Here is a 20496-nt window from a genome sequence, read left to right as displayed (position 1 = left end):
AGCTCTCTGAGCTTGTTTTGCAGTGTTTGCACTGTATTTCAGGGACAGAACTTGTAAATATGCATTAAAAATACATATTTGCACATAAAGTCAATTTTTGGCAGAACTCTTGTGGTGGTGAAAATAAAGAAAAGCTGAATGCTTCTCTTTCATCTTTTATTGGTAGGTCCTTGTGGAACAGGCCATCCTTGATTAATGAGGGGTATGATACTGTAAAGGGCTGTGGAGAAATCCCATCTGTTCATCATCAGATGGGAAGTTAAAATTTTTAATGCATCTTTAAAAAACCCAACATATATCAGAGAAGCAGTGGAAGGAGGAAACAGCTGGCAAAGGTCAGACTGAACTAGCAACTGAATTTTAACAATTTATGGGGGGGGGTTAGGGGTTTAGTTCTATTTCCATGCCTTTTGAACTGGCCTGCATATTTTCTTTACTATCTCATAGTTTTAGAAAACACTGGTTTTCTTCTTTTGATTTTTCATTGTGACTTTGGGAGGAGGTAATGAAGAAGGAATTAATTTGTGCACTTGCATGAAGCAGTAGTGTTAACAGTTCATATTTTTCTGAGATGTTGCTAGCTAGGAACCAGGCATGGGAGCATCAGGCTTACAGTAAATAAAATAAAGAAAGCAACCTCAGTGAGGTTTGTCTAAGTTTAGTCTACACTTAAAAGGGTATAAGAAGAAATTTATTAATAACACAAAAAGATTTCAGAATAAGATTTCTAGATTATTCCCTCCTCCCCCTCCCTTCATTCCACATTTCTTAACAACATACTGAAACACTTCAATGAGTTATCTATTTAAATAATCATTTCAGTTCACTCTAGAGAGAAAAGTCCCTTTCTTGGTTTAGGCTTAGGGGGTGTCTTCACCTTCACAATTTGCGCCTGCCCTGGAAATAACTGCAAACTATGAATTTCCTCCCACTTTCACAGTCCTTCCAGAGCTGTGCCATGGGTTATGTTACACACTTGGGGTACCACTTTTAAAGGCAAGCTCCTGAAAGATAAAATTCTCCTCATCTCTTTTTCTATTAAATGTCTCTGTCCATATTTCCAGTCCCAAAACAGAGAGCCCCATTTCCTCAAAGTAAAAAGGTTTTCTTTTCAAGCACTTAACCTCCCCAAGTATATTTCACAGTTTAAAAGAATTTTAGTGTAGTTATAATCCCCTTACAGCCCCACAAAAATGGTTTCCAGCTACTCATCAGTTGCATCTTTTCAATATCTTCCCATCAGGAACTTTATCTTCATTCCTCTGACTTCTGTAGACTCCATGCTTTATTTCTTCTCATTCAGGGAAACTCAGGAGATAGAGAATCTTATCCAGGTATTAGAAGGGTTAAAGTTGCATCCAGGATGTGAAGAAGCTGGGTCAGGCCGCTGCTGGAAAAACTCTGTGCCGTGTGGATCATCTGGGGCCTCTCTTCTCAGAACAGGGGGGAGGGAGAGCCTTTGGTGCTCCCCCATCCCCACACGGCCATGCCACGTGGAGAGGGGAGCGGAGCTGAGCCGGGGGCTGCCAGGGCTGGGGCCATTAGCAGGGCCCCGGCCAGAGCCACCTTACCTTCGGAGGGACCGGAAGCCGGAAGAGAGCGGCCCACGCCCCGCAGTGTGAATTATGAAAATGAAACAAGTCTCTCATTCACCACCTGGGCTGCCAACCACCAGATCAGCCCTCCCACTGCTCTCCTCATCCCAGGGAAGCTCCCAGAGGAGGAACAGCCCCTCCATTCCCCCGGCCTCCTGTTGCTTTCCCTCAGGCAGCCCCACCCCTCCCCCCTTCCATGTGAAACCAGCACACTGTGTTGTTGGGTTTCTAAAATTTTTTTTAAATTTATTATAATTTAAAGTGTTACGAGGGACTTTTTTGTAGGCTGACAGTTAGGCTTCAGTGTGGCTGGATGTGTAGCAAGATAAAGGGTAATAAGGAAGGCCTTGTTGAACATGGGAAGATTGGGGCAGCCTTGGCTACCGTGACATTGTGGAACTAACTCTGTATCTTACATGAAGGAAGAGGGGCAGCAATTGAGATTGCAACCCTGGACTTCCAGAGAGCTAACTTTAGCCTATTCAGGGACTTCTTTTGACAAATATCATTGGAATATCATTGCCTTCAGGGAAGAAGGATCCAAGACAGGTCAACATTTAAGGATTTTTTTTTTTGGGCTTAAAAATGGTGCATCCTGATAAGCAAGAATTTGAGCAAAGTGGGCAAGAGACCTGCATAGATGAACACAACTCCTGGCAATACTCAAGCACAAGTGAGAGATACGCTGGAGAAGGAAGGAGGGACAGAACACTTAAAACATAAATAGTGGTGTTATCAGAGTATGTGGAAATGCAACAAGGAAGGCTGAGGCCCATCTGGAACTAGAAACCTGGCCAAGGATATCGAGCATAGGAAGCAAATACAATAATAACAAATAGGAAATTAAGGAAAATATGGACCTGTTTTTAAATGGAGTGAGGTCTCTGGTAACAGAGAATGCAAAGAAGACAGAATTACTGAATGTCTTCTGTCCATCAGTCTTCACTGACAAGACCAGTCCTTGGGAATCTCTGGCCTGGGAGACAAAGGAAAAGGAATTCTTCATCAAGGAAAGGACTGGGTTAGAGATCACCTAGACAAACTTGACATTCACAAGTCCATGGACCACGATGGGATGCATCCATGAGGGCTGAGAGAGATGGCAGACGTCATAGCTAGGCCACTCATGGTCATCTTTGAAAGGTTGTGGCAGTCAGAAGTGGTGCTTGAGGACTAGAGGAAAGCAAATGTCACTCCAGCCTTTAAAAAGGGCAGAAAGGAGTACCCAGGCAACTACTTCCTCACCTTAATTTCTGGAAATGTAATGGAATGCCTTGTTCTGGAGGCCATCTTTAAGTATGTGGAAGACCAGAAAGTGACCAGCTTGGATTAACCAAAAGTAAGTCATGCTTGACTAGCCCAATTGTCCTGTACAGTGACAGAACTAGCTGGATGATTAGGGGAAAGGACTGAATATTTTTTACCTGGACTACACCAAGCCCTTCAATTCTATCTCTCACTACATCCTCATAGGCAAACTTGGCAGGTGCAGACTGGAGGAGTGGGCAGTGAGGTGTTTTGAGAACTGGCAGAATAGCAGAAGACTTGACCAGGTACCATATTGTTTACTCATTCATCAGTGAGTTGGATAAAGGGGTAGATGCCTCCTCAGCAAGTTCACTGATGACGCAGAACTGGGAAGAGTGGCTGATACCCTGGAGTGCTGTGCAGAGGAATCCTGACAGGCTGGAGGATGGGCAGAGAGGAGCTGTCTGAAGTTCAGAGGCAAATGCTGGGTCCTGCACCGGTACAGGCTGGGGGCTGACCTGCTGGAAAGCAGCTCTGTGGAGAAGGACCTGGGGGGTCCTGGTGGACCACAAGCCATCCATGGGCCAGTAGTGTGTCCTTGTGGCTAAGGAGGCCAATGGAATCCTGGTGTGCATTAGGAGGAGCACTGTCAGCAGGTCAAGGGAGGTGACCCTGCCCCTCTGCCCAGCCCTGGTGAGGCACATCTGGAGTCCTGAGTCCAGTTCTGGGCCCCTCAGGACAAGAGAGATGTAGGTTTGAGCAGAGAGCAACAAAGGTAATTAGGGGACTGCTAATCAGAGATTGTTAGGAAGATCCTGCTTGAGCAGAAAGGTTGACCCCACCAGTGGTGCCTTCCAACTTTAATAATTCTGGAACTTGTAATGCTTTACAACTGGTTATAACCTTAACAGAAAACAATCAGGCACTAAAATGGCAGCATCTATATCTAGCAGTTTGATCTCTGTTGTCAAGTCCTGCTTCTACATTCGGCATAGACACTATTTTATGTCCAAAACCAGAAATGGATGTCCTCATGTGTAGGCATCAAATGAGATCTGTTAGAAAAAACAGGTTGTGCAGGAGTGATTGCAGTGATTCTTCAAAGAAATGAAATTCATATGTAAGCAGTAGTGAAGGCAAGGACTTCAGCTTTATCTCAGGCTGAGGGTTTCCAGGTCATAGTTCTTATCTAACTGTGTTGAATTCCAAGCCTAGCCTCCAATGCCAGTGAAAGCTCTCTTTTGATCTTCTGGTAGGAGCCCTAAAGACAACACAGAAAATCCAGTATTCTCTCTTTGTCTGGCAGAAGGACTTCTACTGAATGTAATGAGACTGTGTAAGTACTGTATTAGAAATGTTGACTTGGAGACAGCCTAAGCAGTTATGTTTCTCTTCTACATAGGAGGCTTAGAATGTCACTATTAATGAATGCTCTTGTTAACTTGGATCAGTTTGAGAAAAAGAGCATCTGTGTAGGACAAAACCCCATTGTTTGTTCTAACCACAAATCCATTTGCTATAGCAGTTGCTGAGCATCTTGAATAACATGACCAAGGAGTTAGGCATTGCTTTGGAGATAGGAGCTGGCTCAGGCTCCACATGTCAGAAAACAATGTAGTAGTCATCTAAGTTCTTAGCTGAAACTCTGCGGTCTCACCACTGTGGGGAAGTGCTGCTCAGCTGTCCTTTACAATATGGGGTTCATGACTTCTTTTCACAGGACAGTTATTTACCCTGCAGAACTGTGGCTCTGAGAGATGTTTATTTCAAATGCCGTAACTTTTCCCCCCAATTTTGCATTTTTGAAGACTGAAGTAGTTACAGACCCTCAGCTGAGAATGAAGGGAGCTTATAGCATCCCTCTCTGCATGCCTTCATTTGAGCAAAGCACAATGTAGTCCTTATAGCCACTGTTATTAGGTTAGTAATTGATTCTACTCTCCATGTTGTATGTCTCTTTACAGTCTGATCTGCACTATCTATGACTGCTTGAAGGCATGTTATTAGTAGGTTTGTTCCTTGAAAGTGTGTTATTACTTGCTTGGTGGTGGGATTCTTCAGCCTTGGGGCTGAAGCTTGCACCTTCATTACATGTAACTAAGAGCTGCCCAGTCTGCTGCCTTATTAATTGCTGGAAGAGTGAAGTGCAGTTTGTTAGTGAAGAAATTATTGCTACTGCTGATGATCACTAAATAACCATGGGCTTTTTGGTAGGGATAGGAAGGAGTTTTTATTGGAAGTTGGTAAGGTCTTGTACTGTGAGAAAATGAGGTCATAGGGAGGAATCTAACCATATAAATCAGGATTAGCAGTGAGGGAATCCTGAGCTTGAAGGAGTTGTTGTTTAGCAAGAAGGGGAAATGGTTTTGTTGTTAAGGGAGGCCGTGTGGTTATGGGGCATTTGTCAGAAATGTTCAGTAGTGCAGGCAAAGAGAAAGTGGTTGGGCAAAGTAATGTGGCTCTGGGACACAAGCCTTCCGATTAGGTGGGAAGCAGTCTGAAAAAGGGGAAGAGGCTCTTTGGCTAGAGGGATATGGTGTAGAAGGAAATGATTTCTGGGAACAGAAGGCAAAATCAGCTGGGTTTTGGTTCTGCTTAACATACCTTGTATGGAATGATAGTTCTAAGAAATGGAATAAGGTTTGAATGTATCACTACTTCTCTGACCTGTCTGGAGAGCTAGCTGTGTGTTAATAAATTTGAGCTACAACTCATTTTGATCAGGGCTTTTCCTGGTTCCTTCCTGTTTTCTGAGCTGTCCATGATATTTCTCTTGTAATGTCAAAAATAAAGTTATATAATCCCTGCAGTTTTTCTTTCATAGCAGTATATTGAGCTGACAAGACAGTGAGGCTGCTGAATGCTTGGAAAATTCAGTTCTTACTTGTAAGGTAGTAGGTTTCTCAAACTGTTTTGAGAATTTGGAGTATGGTTGAATTTCTTCAATATTTTACTAATAGTTTGTAAATCTAATTTATTAATTCTTACATTGTTCTGTCTTTTCTATCCCTTTCCAAAACAGGATGATACCCCTTTCATCTCAGACACTAATGATGAATCTTCATCATGGCCAAACACAAGAATATGTGATTAAGCCCAAATATTATCCAGTAAAAAAAGTGATTTCAGGAGAGCAGTCCACTGAGGGCTCATTACCACTGAGGCTGGGCCAGGATCAACCTGCATCACCTTTGCGCTGTGAGTACAACTACAAAAAGCACAGTTCCTTCTCTCCCCCCACAAAGCCCCCACTCCACATTTTTTAAGATCTTGGCATTTTCTGCAGTAACAGTTAAAGACAGAGGAAGGTTAAAATAACTGTACATGAGAATTCTTATTAGCAAATGCTCCAATATTCTGCTTTTTGTGGAGAAACAAAACAGATTTCCTGAATGAAAAAAAAGAATGGAACCTGATTCACTGTTGAAAATTCATCATGCTATTTCTAGATAGTAGTTTTTTCTTCAGAAAAGGGTACTTTGTGAATGCTTTGCTGGAATAGGCACATCTATGAGGGTAGTCAATGTCAGTATGATGGATACCTTTTTAGAAAGCTGGAGTTCAGAACTGTGGTCTCGTTGGTGACTATTTTCCTCTATATTTAATTTATTATGTGTTTATGAACTTCTGCACAGTATGGAGGCTGCCTGAGAGTCTCTGCTTCAAATTTATTAAAAAAAAGATTGTGTAGGTGCCCAGCTTGTGGCCTTGGCTCATGCTCCATTGTGTGCAGAGCCTGAGGACAAGTTTTGGCTTAGAAGATGAAGGGCTTGATGAATTATGGGTTAGGTATTACAGAACGTCTGCTGGCTTGATTTGGAGAAAAGTTCCTGCAGCTGAATAATGGATTGATTAACATTGAGACCTTAAGGTACTTGCACTCTCCTGACAGGCTTACTTTGCTGTAGCACATAGAATTATGTTCTGCTGAGGTTTTAGGGAAGGGCTTTTCCTTCCAAATCTTTAGCTAGAATTCCTTTGCATTTCTACATTGTGCATCTTTATGGTCTGTCCATTTACACTTAAGTGCAACTCCCTGCTTTGTTTTCCTCAAGTATAACTTTGTGGACAGCAAATGAGACTATTAGCTCTAGTGGGAAGAGCAGTGGGCAGCTGGAGGTCTTTCAGTTAACATTTCCAGAGTGGTGAAGTACACTTCTTGCTAAGTACTATATCCCTTTCTTAGATGTTTAGAATTTTTTTTTTCCTCCAGTCATGCTGTTAACATCAAGCAGTAGTCTCTTTTGCAAATAAGATAATACTGCTTTTGTTTTTTTCCAGGCAGCAGTTGTTTTCCTTCAAATAAAATACTAATGATCACTGGAATTGGATTGTGTCCATGTCTTATGACACTTATTAGTCAAAAAGTATACAAATTCCAGCTTGCATGGTTCTCCAGTATTTGGAGTGACTGTTCCTGGTAGTATTCTGACAAAAAAAAAAAAAAAAAATCGTTCCTTTTTCCCCCATTTTTCAGGATGTTTAAGTCATTCTACCTTTGATACACTCATTGTTACTCACAGGTATCAAGCTGCCACTAAATGGATGGATTGTGTGAGTTTATTTTCTTATGGTAGCATAAGGAGATGACTCTATGCAGCTATAAGACAAAGGAGCCAGTGCTTCTTGCTCTTTCTAGCTTATTTGAGCCCCACTGTTAATTACAGTGCTCTGAGGGACATGACTAGGAGAAAGAAAACCAGGAGCTGAATACAGGAATGTTTATCAAATTCTAAGACGCTCCTTAGTGAGTAGTGTATTAATAAAACATTCTACCCTCATTGAAAAGCTTATGAGTCCCAAAATACCCAGAGGGGAAATAATAGAGTTTCTATGGCCTGATGAGGCATAGCTGACCCTAAGTGTTGACTCAGAGGTACATGCAAGCTATTTGGATGGTGTCAAAATTTTGGAATGTGAGCTGTCTATCAGCCTAAAAACCAGTCCCATTACCTGTTTTCTGCATCTGTGATGTGAGAGTTGGTGACAGCAACTTTTGATGAAGCAGTTTAGATATCTGCTAGTACAGAGTGAAGTTTGAGCTGTATGTTGTTGGAAACTAGGATTATGTGTTGCTAGCTTGAACAGGAGACCTACAGCTTGGGCAGCCATATCTGTTTGGGTTTTCTGGTTTCTGGAGGTGCTGGAATGAACTTAAAGATTAGAAGACTGCTTGGTTTTATAAAAATTGAGTTCTAAATTTCAGCTGTCAGTATTCTAATGTTAGGCATGTTTGAATTAACTACAGTGAGGCAAGATTAGGATGGGAAATTTAATGTCAGGTGTTCTGTGGCAACCACAAATATGCAGTTCCTAGTCCTGTCTTGACCATAGGGACCCTGTGAATTAGTTTGTGCTTATGGTTGATGTTTGTTTTCTAATTAATTTATAAGTGGCTGCTGATCTCATGGTATTTTGTTATTGCTCTTGAAAGTATAATCTTATTTCATGAGACAGCCTATTACTTCATTGAGCAAAGGAATTGGTAATGGCCATGTGGAGATACTTGAAAGAGAAGAGGAGGGAAACATAATAATTTTATTGAAAAGCAGAATCCAGAAAGTTAGTACTGAATGCTTCACAACTTTTTTTTTTTATGGTAACATTTAATAAAATAAAATTAAAAAAATAATGAAATTATGGTAGCATTAAATATTTTTTTTAGAGAATGCTTCACAACTATTTAATAATAACATTAAATAATTTTTTTTAGCAATGAGAAGAAATGGTAGCCAGGTAATACTTGGTAGTATTGCCCAAGAGTTCATAGCTATCAATTAATATGGAGTGCAAGCTACTCATTCTGTTGAGTTTTTATGAGAATTACTGTGCATTTTCATTTAAAATGTTAACACTGTGCCAGAGACTGGCAACTGTGAAAAACGTGCCCCATAGAATAAACTTATTTCTCTAGCTGTAGCCGCAATTGGTTTTGATTTTTCTGGACTTCTGTAGATTGTTTCAATCCAGTGGGTGAAACTGGAAAAAGTCTGTCTTTTACCTTTAGAGACAGGTCTGTCCTGGCAGAAACAAATAAGCTGTGAGGTGATGGTACACTGGGAAGAAAACTGCCAAATGTGGCAAGGTGCTTCTGAGCATCTTGTGATTTATAGGAAAACAGTCATGTTTAAATGTCCCATCACGGTGTTGTCAGATGAGCTTTTGGAGATACTGCAGTAATAAAAGTTAGGTCGCATTAAACATTTTTCAATTAAAATTAATTCAGGATGCCTTCTGGAATTTTTATTCTGGTGCATTTGTAAGCAGTTTCACTTCTCTGATGATGTTCAGAACATGCAGTATAGTACTCTTATTAAAAACATCAAGTAGTCTATTCTTTTGACTTTTAAGCTGAACTTTACTGTAAGGTTATGTATCACATTAACAGGGCTTGAAAATTCAGTAAGCCACTGGAGTTGCAATTGTAGCATTTGAAGTCACTCTGGGATGTGAAATTGAGTTACCTGCCAGTAGCAGGTAGCATTTCTACTGTCAAGCATTTTGAACTTTTGTCCTGTGGGATACAAATGGAGTAATTCTCAAGGAATGTATTACTTGCTTACAAGTACATATTGTCACACTTCACCTGTAATCTGCCTAAATATTTGGAACCTCAGAGTGAGAAATTCTCTGATAGTAGCAATGGCAGCAGCACAGAAATTTCAGCTGTAAAATTCTTTTTGCAACCTGTTGTCCATAAAACAATAGGAAGGGGTTTTTATTCAGATACATCTACCTCAGACATTTCCCACTACTCCCTTAAAGGCACTGTTAAATAGTGGCCACTAGTCATCTGAGCATAAATCCTCTAAGTATCAGTGCTTATCTCCCTGGATTTATAAATGCAGTGCTGGAGAAAATTAGTTAAAGGAATTCTGTGCTGTTTCTATTGGTCTAAATGTATATGGTAATAAACAAATTATAAATGTAGTCTTTCTGGATTCCTTTCAACACAGTTATTGTGAGATCTGCTTATTACAGCAGCAAGAGACTAGGAAGTTCCCAATTTCACTTTATCCACTTCTGGTTGCTCTATGGTTCTTCAGAAGGTGCATTTAAATATACACCATTTTCCAGCCTGAGATGTCTGAGGGCTAGTACTTTAGTGGGATTGTGCACTTTGCCCATTGAACTGAAAATAGTGAAACTTCTGCTTCTGAAATCAGTTGTCTGGTGTTGCCTGCATATGTAGGACAATTTTGTACACCCTCTCACCTGACTACAATTCCTCGAAAGTACAGTGATGATGCCACTACTTCCCTGTTTTAGAGACATGTTGAGAAAATGTATTAATTAGTGACTGAGGCAACTACAAAATGCACCAAAAGCAGAATAAAAACTCAAGGGTACTTTACCTACATTTGAAATGGGATTATGTGAAGTAAATAAGGCATGTGTTTATATAATAATGTTATCTCAAGGAAGAAGGGAGGATAAGAAAGAAAATGAAACTAATCTCTCTATTTGGGAAGATGATTTGGGAAGTATGTGAATTTTGCAAGTGGAGTTACATACTAAATTGATAAAATTGCGTACTTTGGAAAACTAATGTCTTTTAGTTAGATTGGGTTGTTTCATCTTCACCAAAATTATTTATAATAAGTTCATTAAGGAGAGCTGGTCTCTATTTTAGGTAGTAAATGAAAACATGTCTTGAATTTAAGTAGTAAAGGTCACGTAAGGTTTAGTGAATTGGGGCTTAAAGCACCCTACTGTGGCTTAGCTGTATGTGTTGTGCCTGGAGGCTGGACAAATATGCCTGTATGGCTTTTGTACTCTTCAGATCTGCTCATGGTTCTGTGGACAACTCTTCAATCCTTGTGTAAGCATGAAGCTGAAACAATATGAAAGTCATGTAATTCTCATAACTGTGGACACATTATATTGCATCATATTTTACGTCACTTTATACACATTAAATAAGCTTAATGTGGAGGATGATGTCCCAGCACTTTGAGTTGTGATGTGCAGAATATTCTGCTCCAAATTTGGCATAGCAAGAGCTTTCCTGTATTGGCAGCACGTGACACTTCTTAGTGAAGCTCTTCAGTAAGTTTATACGTAATTACATATGCTGGCTTCACTGATGACTTCATAGGTCGATTTGAGCAAATCCCAGGTGTCACTTTGAAATTCCAACTTAAACTATTTTTGTGGAATTGCACCATTCTGACTTCATTAAATAACACTTACTTCATAATAATGGTATTTCCCCACCAGGAAGTATGGGTAAACAGCTGCAAAAGGCATAAATATTTTACTGCTTAAAAAAGTGCACACAGAGGTATGACATGTCAAATCATACAGACACATTTATATGTAATACATTCTACCCAACTTCAGACTTTGGAGGAAAATCTCCCTCAGGTCTTCACTGAGTCAGATATTCTTTCCACCGTTCTTGATAATTGCTTTGTGGAACTGCCCTTCCTGAGCAGCAGAATAATTCTCTCACTGGCTTGTCTTAATTAGATCATTGCATTGTGGTCCTTGTGACTTCTACCCGCCAGTGTATTTATGGATATTAGAATTAAACAGTGGTAGTGTCCCCAGCTAGAAGTTTTGGGAAATTTGGTGGTAAGGGATGATCTTAAGGCTACACTCTGAACAAGGTATAGCCAGCAGAATGAGGTGAATAAAACCAGAATGAACACTTAAAAGACTAACATTAAGTAGTAACTGTACAATTGCAACATAGTCTATTTGGAGGGAATGTAGAGTCAAATTTGCTTCAGTCACCCATGGCAACTGACAATCATATATTGCTCCTAAAACTGTATATAGTGAATTGCAAGGGAAGGGGTAAGTGTATAAATGTTGGGAACTGTTTTGTTTTGTGTTCTCAAATGTGTGTTCAAAGCCTGTGCTCTCATTCCAGAGGCAGAAGGGATTTTTCAGGGACAAGATAAAAAGTTAAAAAAAAAAGTTGTTGTTGTCAGTTTCAGGCTCAAACAACACCGGGGCTTTTTCAAAAAACAGTTTTAGTGTGAAGCATCCTTTTCCTCTCTCCAATTTAAGAGCATTGTTCTTCATGCTATTGAACAGCATGACGATTTATAGCAGCCATTTAAAGTTTACTTTTGGTTTCAGCATAAGTTGGAAAAACAGGCTAAATTCTAGGTATAAATTAAGTGAGTTATCTAGATTCTCATTATTACAGCGAACTCTAGCAAACCAAGCAGCATATTTACTTTGCTTTTGCCTCAAAAAATAGTGACAAATTCTGAGAAAATAATGAACAAATGAATACAGTTTACTTAGCAATTATAAAAGACTATGGAGTTCTTTGAAAACCTTGGAGACAGAATAGCTTTGTATAAATACAAACTGTTTCACTCACTATACTGTTGCTGTAGGCATTCTAACAATACCCTAGCTAAGCTGTCTTCATGATTCTCTGCGTCCATAAAGGGCTCACAATTGAGCAGGCCAGAAAATCAGCACCCCCCAAAACGAACTGTATTTTTCTCTTTGGACTCTGAAAAGATTTTATGGCCCTGAGGTCACTAGAAAATAAATGTCTGCCTGACAGGCAAAGGCTGCTTGTGCTTTTATAGAAACTATTTTGAATGTTGCATTTGCCCAGAAATGAATTCTCATCTCCATGCTTTAAAATATGGAGACAGAGACTGATGTACAGCACAATGAGGAAGAATGTTGGAAAAACAGATTGGTGATCTGGCAAACAGAATTAAAATCAGTTCAAAGCGTGGAATTGCTGGGGGAGAACACAGACTGAGACAAATGCATCTCAGCTTGTGCGATGAAAGGGTATTGGCACCAAAACCAAAAATTTCTCAAGAAAAAGAAAAAAACAGGCTTTCCAGAAAATTCTGTAGGGGAAAGCCTTTAGATGTTTAAAAAATGTTAATTTAGGTGGATATAGAGAACTATTGAACTCACACAATTAAACATAACAAGTCCTTTAGTCTGGGTAACTCCAGAGTTGCTGTGGTACAAATCTTTGATATCAAGAATTGATTCTGATTGTTGCAAGTAGCTGAGTCTGGTTTTCTTCATAGGAGATGAAGTGCTCTTCTGTCAGTGTCATTGCCTACGCCAGAAGGAATGAACAAATGTTGACAAAAACATTACTGCAAGGAGGTTCATACCCTGTGAAACTGAGATTTCAGAATCAGTGACATCCTTGTGTCTGTTTTCCCCTCTATAGAAAATTAGGGGGGAAAAAAAAGGATCTTGGCTTCATGTACTGCTGAGAGAGAAGATTTTAAATGGTGATTCAGCATGCAGAGGCGGCTGTATTCATTTAAACTTAATTCCATAATGTCCTGCCCTGTGTCATTGTTTACAGTTTGTTGGTTTCCTTAGTGCTTTTTGGTTGTTTCCTTTCAGGAAATGAAATGCCAAGTGGATATACTTTAGTAAGGTAATATTAATTTAATTTTTATTCCCTATTCTTCCTACAAATTATAAAAATCGACTCTTTCAGTTTAGACTTTTTTCTCATTTGAGGGAATTGCATATGTTGGAAGGGGGAACTCTATCTCAAGAATTTATTTTCTTGAGAAGTAATGCTCTTCCAACTTGAGACATGTAATACTATTGTCTAATATTGGTATTATTATTTTGGCAAAAAGCCTAAATAATAACTCTAGGCAAAAGGCATAATTTCAGACGAGTACATAACTTCAGTCTCATTCTCTTTGTGTTAAGACCGAATTCACACCTTCTTGTTAAAGAGTCCTGTTGATAAAGTGGACAGTGGCATTCTATTTAGCTGCTAATACTTAAACTCCTGTATGGCTGTAAGTTTGTGTGTAAGAATGTTGACTTCTTTATCAGAGTGTGCATTGCAGCAGCTTCCATCAGTGGAAAATTGCTTGTGGTGGGCTGTAAAGTTACTGCTGCTTCATTGCAGCCAAGATGAGGATTGTAGAATAACTGTGCCTTAGATGTATGTCTGTGTCTAAATGTGGCTTTTGGGCCTTTGTTACTGTGTCATTCAAGTGAAAGCCTTTTGGGTCCAGATGTGCTTAGGTACCTAAGAAGCTGGATAATTCGAATGGAAGCTTAAAAAGGCTTGTTCACTTTGCTGTGCTTACAAAGCAGGAGTAGTATCCAGCCCCAAACCTGAGGCATTGATGTGAGCTCAAGCATGAGACTCTTGAAGAGCTTGAAGTTCTGTTTCAGGATAAGTATTTTACTTTGGGAAAGACAGGCCATCTGGGTGCTCATATTTTGTGTAATTCATATTTGAAATTGCAGCTGAAGCACTTGACTGTCTGCCTATCCTTAGAAGTACAGTCAGCTGAACTCTCCTGCAGGATTAAGCTCCCCAAGGGCTGCTATAGCAGTCATAGTGTGTCTGGAATCCAGCTGTACTGAAGTCAATAGTTCTTCAAAGAAAAGTGTCTGAGCCCTAGACTAAAGCCTTGAACTGAGGATTTGAACTAAGCAATCTCAGGTCACCAGCATTTACTTTTGAGTGGGTTGGGCACACTCCTGTTCAGTGTGTTTCTTGCTACATGCAATTAATTTCTCTCATTCCTTGGAAAAGAGACCTAGGACTGATGAGTGGTATAACTCAAGGCTAAAATTTATCTCTTTATCATTTGTGGATCTAGTTTAAATATAATTTATTTAAACCAAATTAATGCAGTACAGATTAAAAGAATTATTGCCCAATAAGTTTATTGAAATTAGTTGAGGCCATTCCATCAGACATCAAACCACACTGCATTCTCTAATTTATTTGGGTTGGTACCTTTTTCTGGATCACTCTCAACTATGTGAAGGGGAAATTATAGTTATGTTTCTCATTACCAGGGAGACTGGCTGTAGTTTAAGATAGGATGCTCATTGCCTGGGGATTGTATATAAAGAATCTTTATAGGGGTAAAAAAGACAAGGAAGACAAAAGGTGATTCATAAAACCTGCTAGCAGAGATCTCAGATTTCAAATCTGTGCATGATTTGTACATTATGAGTTTCCAGAGGACAAATTTGAATGTAATTTCTATTAATTAATCTCTTGCTCTAAAAGGGCTGTGTCAGTGAGGGGATTTATCAGCAAAGGGCTTTGTGGCATGTAAACACAGATCTTTCTAAACAATCTCAGCACTTGTGCCTGCATATGCTCCTTTGGTACTTTTAAGTGAAGCAATCTATAGAAAACACAAAAAAACTGTGTTGTAGATAGTAGAGAGATTTTTAAAATTAGTCAAAATTAACAGTAGAAACCTACTTGAATGAAACAAGTGTTGCTGTAGTAAATTATTTCAAACTGTTCATACTCATCTCTGTTTTAAACTGAGATTAAGATAATTGAAGAGTGGGTTATTTGCCTCTCCTAGAACAGGCTACTAGAAATTTTAGTGTGTTGTGGAGGTGGTGATGAGGAAGATGATGGAGTTCTCTGTTCTGTTCTTTGATAGGGAGCAAGGAAGAGATTGTATTGGCAATAACAGTGACAACAAAAAATCAGTGCATATCCCTCTTCAGTTCCTGTTGTATTAGGTGGTTGGATTGTGTTTTGCTTTTTTGGAAGCCTTTTAGTTTGCATCAAGACACTTGAAAAGTGATGAAATACCAAAGGTTAAGATGTATTAACAAAAGAAATGCATGTAAGATCATACAAATGCAGCAAAAACATGAAGTACAGAAATAACAAAAAGTAGGAGTGCTAAACTAATTACATTTCAATAATGTGTTCCTACAGCTGTCTAGACATGTTAAATCAAGTACAGCTTGCCATACTGTCATCTTGCTCAAAATGTTTGACTGGGTGAATGTGCACACATACACCTCACCTCATGAAGAGCTGGGGGTAATTTTAAGCATTAGAGAAGGAGTTGGATCTTGGATGAAATAAAGCTGGATCATGTTCTTTTTAATTTCATTGATATGTCTAATTTTTACCAATGCTTGTGAAAAGAGAACTGGCTATGAGGTGTATTAGGGAGCAGTAAACAAGTTTCTGGAAAGAGCAAAGTTAGGCATTGTATATTGAAGCCAAAAATCAAATTACTCAACAGCTGTGCCTTGCCGTTATTTAATTCATGTAGTTTTCAGACTTGTTTGTGCTTGTGATTTGTTACAGAAAGAATAAGACTTATATTCTGCATGACTTTTAGATGGGCGAGGTTTGAATGCAGGAGATTTTACTGCTGTGCTCAGACCAAGGAGTAAGGGTTGAGTTGAGTCCTGGTATGGTTGTGCAAGGGATGTTCTGTATTTGTTTTACTGGGATAAAATCTGTATTAACAGATCAGAAAAGGATTTGGGGGATGTGTGTCCCTTTGGCCTAGCCTGCAGATTGGTTCTGGGTATGAAGTATCAGTTAGTGCACTGTTGGAAGATAAAAATAAATTAAAATCATAGAAGCATTTTATGTAAAGCTGCCTTAAGTACTTCTGCTGCTCTCCTTACCACTGATCAGACCTCAGCTGCAGTATAGTGTGGTTTTAGACAGGATTTAGGAAGAAAGAAGAGTACCAAGTGACTGGTATCAAAAGCAAAACAAAAAAAGGTGGAGACCTGCAAAATAGGGGCTGTTAGATTGAGTATTTGGATGGTTTTGGTCTGGTCAAAATGAGACTGAGGGAAATTGATGGCAGTGATCTTCAAGTATGTTAGAAAATGATCCACAGATGAATGATGTTTTGTTGAAGTATGCTGTAGATAAAACAGAGCAATAGTTTGCTTGAGTTGCTACAGGGGAAATGTGAGTTAGTATTAGGAATACCTTTATAATAAGAGGCTGAAATGCTGGAACAAATTCTTCAGGGAGGCTGTGGAATCTGCATAAAAGGAAGGATTTGAGAGTAGTCTGGACAAACCTTTTGTTTCTGTTTTATCCTGGGAAAATGAAGGAGAGATTAAGTGATCTCTCAGAATCTATTTCAGCCCTTTCTGTACCTTTTAGAGCTGTATTTCTCACAGTGTGTAATCAAAAATTTAGGGAAGATCTGCCTCTGGCCTGTATGTCAATCTAGTGTGTCTTTATTTCTTTTTTGTTTTCTTTTTTTTTTTTTTTTTCTGTTGTTTATTCTTGTGTTGTTGTTTTTTGTTGTTTTTTTTTTCTTATTTAGCTCTTGGCATTATAAACCTTTTAGATGATGCTATTTCTAAGTTGTATGACAGCTAAGTTCAACTTGTTCTGGTCTTTGAGAACTAGGTTTTTGTTGGTTGGTTGGGTTTTTTTCTTTTGTTTTAAATTGATGTCAGGCAGTGACAAGACAGAACTTCCTCATATACTGTTAAATGCGTGAAAAGGTCATTTGACAGGAGTTCTGAGAGGCTGTTTTATTTGTGTGGTTGATTTTTATACAATGTCATCTTTCCTTTTAGCTGAACAAGCATATCTAGTCTAAGGACTAAACCAGGTGGAGTGGTGAAATCACTGGGAGACACAATTTTTTAGGAAATAACTAATTTCCTTCTTCCCTTTTTTTTGGTCAGCATTTAGCCAAGAAAAAAGTGGGTGTTTCTCATCTAAGAATTTAAAATGTTGAATGTATTAGCTGTTTAAATGTTAATTGAGTTTGATTTTAGAAGATTTAATTTTAAATGCACTCCTCATACATCATGGTTAGAATTTGAAAATGTGAAGTAGCCTGGGATAATCTATTCTCATTGGGAAGAGAATGCAATTTTAAGATAGAATCTCCAGGTTTCATGATAAACACTATATAAACATGAAAACATACTGAGATCAGTGCACATCTAGATTGTCATGAAAAGAAAGCAGTGTATATCATTACTGGAGGTACTGATGCAATGTCTATAGTTCTGCTAGTCCTGTTTCCTTAGGAGATTTGCCTCAGGATATTTGTCATAAGTGAAGGCATTAAAAAAACCCGAAAAACAAAACAAGGAGAACAACAACACCCCCCCTCCCCCAAACTGGCCCCTTAAAATAGATTTAGACATTTTTGTGCAAGGAATATGGGAGTTGTGTGCATAAGCTACACTGTGTACTCAGCTGCTCAAAGCCACTGCTTCTGATTTATTATTTTTTATTGTGAATCCTTTTGGTTAGATCTCTGTGAAGCACAAATAACATCAACGTTTTTGACATATTAACGTGTTTTATTCTCTTTGCTCCTTGACCTACATAGTTATCTATTTAACTGAATACCAGTCCTGCTTTCACTAGTGTTGCTAGCCCATTGTCTTCCTGCAAAACAGGGACACACCACAGATCATCTGAGCTCCTCTGCAGCTATTGAATACTGTCAATGTTGGAGCAGCCTTAAACCCAAGGAAAATAAGTGTTTTTAGAAATTCTTCTAGGAAGAAGCAAAGTCTGAATTGCATTGCTCAGCGACTCAGGAGACTGGGGAGGAATCCTTCCCCTTATACAACTCCTTCCAGGCGTGGCTGTGTAAGCCATTGTGACCACCTGGACATAAAACCTGCCACCTGTCCTGGCTTAACTACTTCACCTTTTTAGCTAATGCAGGAGGGGAGGGGGGGGGGAATTTCATAATGATAGTGGGGGCAGAAAGGCTTCTATTAAGAAATCCTTTTGCTTATATTTTCCATTTCTCCCACAGTTGTTGCTAAATCATAAATTTATCACAGCAGGAGTTTGCTGTGTTCATGATACTGTATCATAGTTACTTACAGAGATGGAAAAAAAGTCACGTACATGTGGTGCCAACTTTCAGCTAAAAACTCATCACTTTCCACAGATGTCTTTTTTTTTAAATCTGGCTCAAGACTTTTACAGATTTTGGAAATTATGGGTACATTCTTCCACTGATCTCTTTTGACAAATATATCACAGAGTTCTTAAGTATAAGTGAGCCTGGGCTAGGAGGCAGGATGATGGCGCTGTTGGCTGAATCTCATTGTGAATTTGCTGTCTAGCTGAGGGATGAAGATTTATCCACTATTAGTCATCTTAATTGTCCTGTCTTTATTAAAACAATCTGAGTCTGTCTCTAGTTTGACCTTTTTTTTTCAATAAATTTGCTATTTATTTGGTGTTTTCATCTTCTACTTTTGTTTTTTTTCCGTTAGGCTTGTTTATCTGGTCTCATATTTGTATTTCTTCAGTCTGCTGTTATACTTAGGAGCATAGTGAGGTGTTTCATTTCCACATGTTTAAAATTGGTCTAGAAGAGTTTGATATACTTCTGTCTATATATATGTATAGAAAAAAATTATCCCAGGGGTGGTGTTGTAGCACTATTTTTTTTTTTTTTTCCAAAAATGGATTTGAGGTAATCTAAGTTGCAGTTTTTGTTATGCCTGTGTCACAGTGGCATCATCAGTAGAGGTTCTGGAGTTTGAAGAAAATTCTCTGTATGCTTCCTTAAAAATTTAACATGAGTTAGTCCAAAGTCAAAAGAAGTCAAGTCTATACCAGTACCAGTCTTTTCCTAGCATGAAATCATGGGTTTAGCATTAATACTGCAAAAATCAGATAACAGATAGTGAAGAATAGTTTCTCATTTAGAACCGATTTTTCTTCTTGAGAGAAGAGCAGGGAAAAGAGAATTAAGGAAGAGGAGATTGAAGGAAGTCCAAGAGACTAAACTTGAAGTTTCTGCTAAAAGCTTCCTTTCAGGAGAAGGACTTGTGATCTTTCTTTCAAATTGAATCTGCATGTATTAAGCTTACTGTTGAGGTCCCTAAGCCTTAGAATCTGTAAGGATAGTATTGTTTACTTTTCTGCAACTGCAGAAAAGAATGATAGTGACATCTCTGCCTTGAATCAACTCCTCAAATGTTGATCAGTTTTTAGCTCAGAGGCCATAATTAGCTTTGTATCTGTCCTAAATATCTTCAAAAGAATTGAAGTGAAAAGCAGTGGTGTGCTGGGGAGGGACAACAAACTGGTTTTATGGTTTTCATAAATCTAAGACGGAGAAAATATTCGCTCTAAAGAATATGAAGGTATCTTATTTCTGTCTTTTTGCAATTGGCAAAGCAGGAATATTTGAGAATTTGCTTCAAAGCAAAATAACTAGCGTACAGCTAGATAAAGATATCATATGATGGTTGACCAACCAGCTAACAAGTCAAGCACAAAGGGCTGTAGTAAATGGGGTTACATCAGGCTGGTAACCAGTGGGTCTCTATAGGGCTATATTTTAGGGTCAGTGCTCTTCAACACAGTTTTGAGGGCCACAATATAAGAACCCTATAAATCAGTTGGACAGTGTCCAAAGAAGGGCCATGAAAAACAGGAAGGGCCTTGAGAAGAAGCCATAAGGGGAGCAGCTGAGCACTTGATCTGTTCAGTCTGGAGGAGAGGAGACTGAGGGGGCACCTCAGTGCAGTTACATCTTCCTCATAATGATTTGAATATAAGGCTTCCATTGTGTGTTTTTAAGATTTCCTCCTGAAAAATTCCATTTAAATACTGTGTCAGGGATGCTCTTTAGCTCTCTAGATTTTGATCTGTGGTTTTGGAAGTGCTGTTTAATTATTACTCCCAAGCTTAGATACTAATATTTTCTTATCCAAAAGCACTGAAAAGCAAATTTTCCAATTTCTGTTGCATCTCATACTAAGGCATCTCTTTTATGAAAATAATTGTGCTACAGGATTTTCTGGTAAAATCTAAACTATCTGATAAAAGTAATTTTAAATTTTTTGTTGTGAACACTATGCCCAAGACTTACTACAGCTCAGCATTCAACAACATGGTACAGAATATGTGAAGGTGAATTAAATGATG

The 20496-nt window shown here is 38.8% G+C and overlaps 1 protein-coding gene across 7 annotated transcripts in view; it reads left to right on the top strand.

The window, feature by feature from the left end:
* The window catches only part of LTBP1 (latent transforming growth factor beta binding protein 1), a 184481-nt gene that overhangs the window by 41557 nt on the left and 122428 nt on the right, over positions 1 to 20496 (top strand). For all 7 annotated transcript variants that reach the window (XM_079332377.1, XM_079332373.1, XM_079332375.1 and 4 more), the window contains exon 4: positions 5866 to 6041. In XM_079332377.1, coding sequence (XP_079188503.1) covers positions 5866 to 6041 — 176 coding nt within the window. The remainder of the gene's footprint in view (positions 1 to 5865; positions 6042 to 20496) is intronic.

The sequence above is a fragment of the Erithacus rubecula genome, assembly GCF_903797595.1.
Source record: "Erithacus rubecula genome assembly, chromosome: 2".
NCBI classification, from domain to species: Eukaryota; Metazoa; Chordata; class Aves; order Passeriformes; family Muscicapidae; genus Erithacus; species Erithacus rubecula.
The sequence above is the reverse complement of the archived record's forward strand: the minus strand, read 5'-3'. Positions and strand labels throughout refer to the sequence as shown.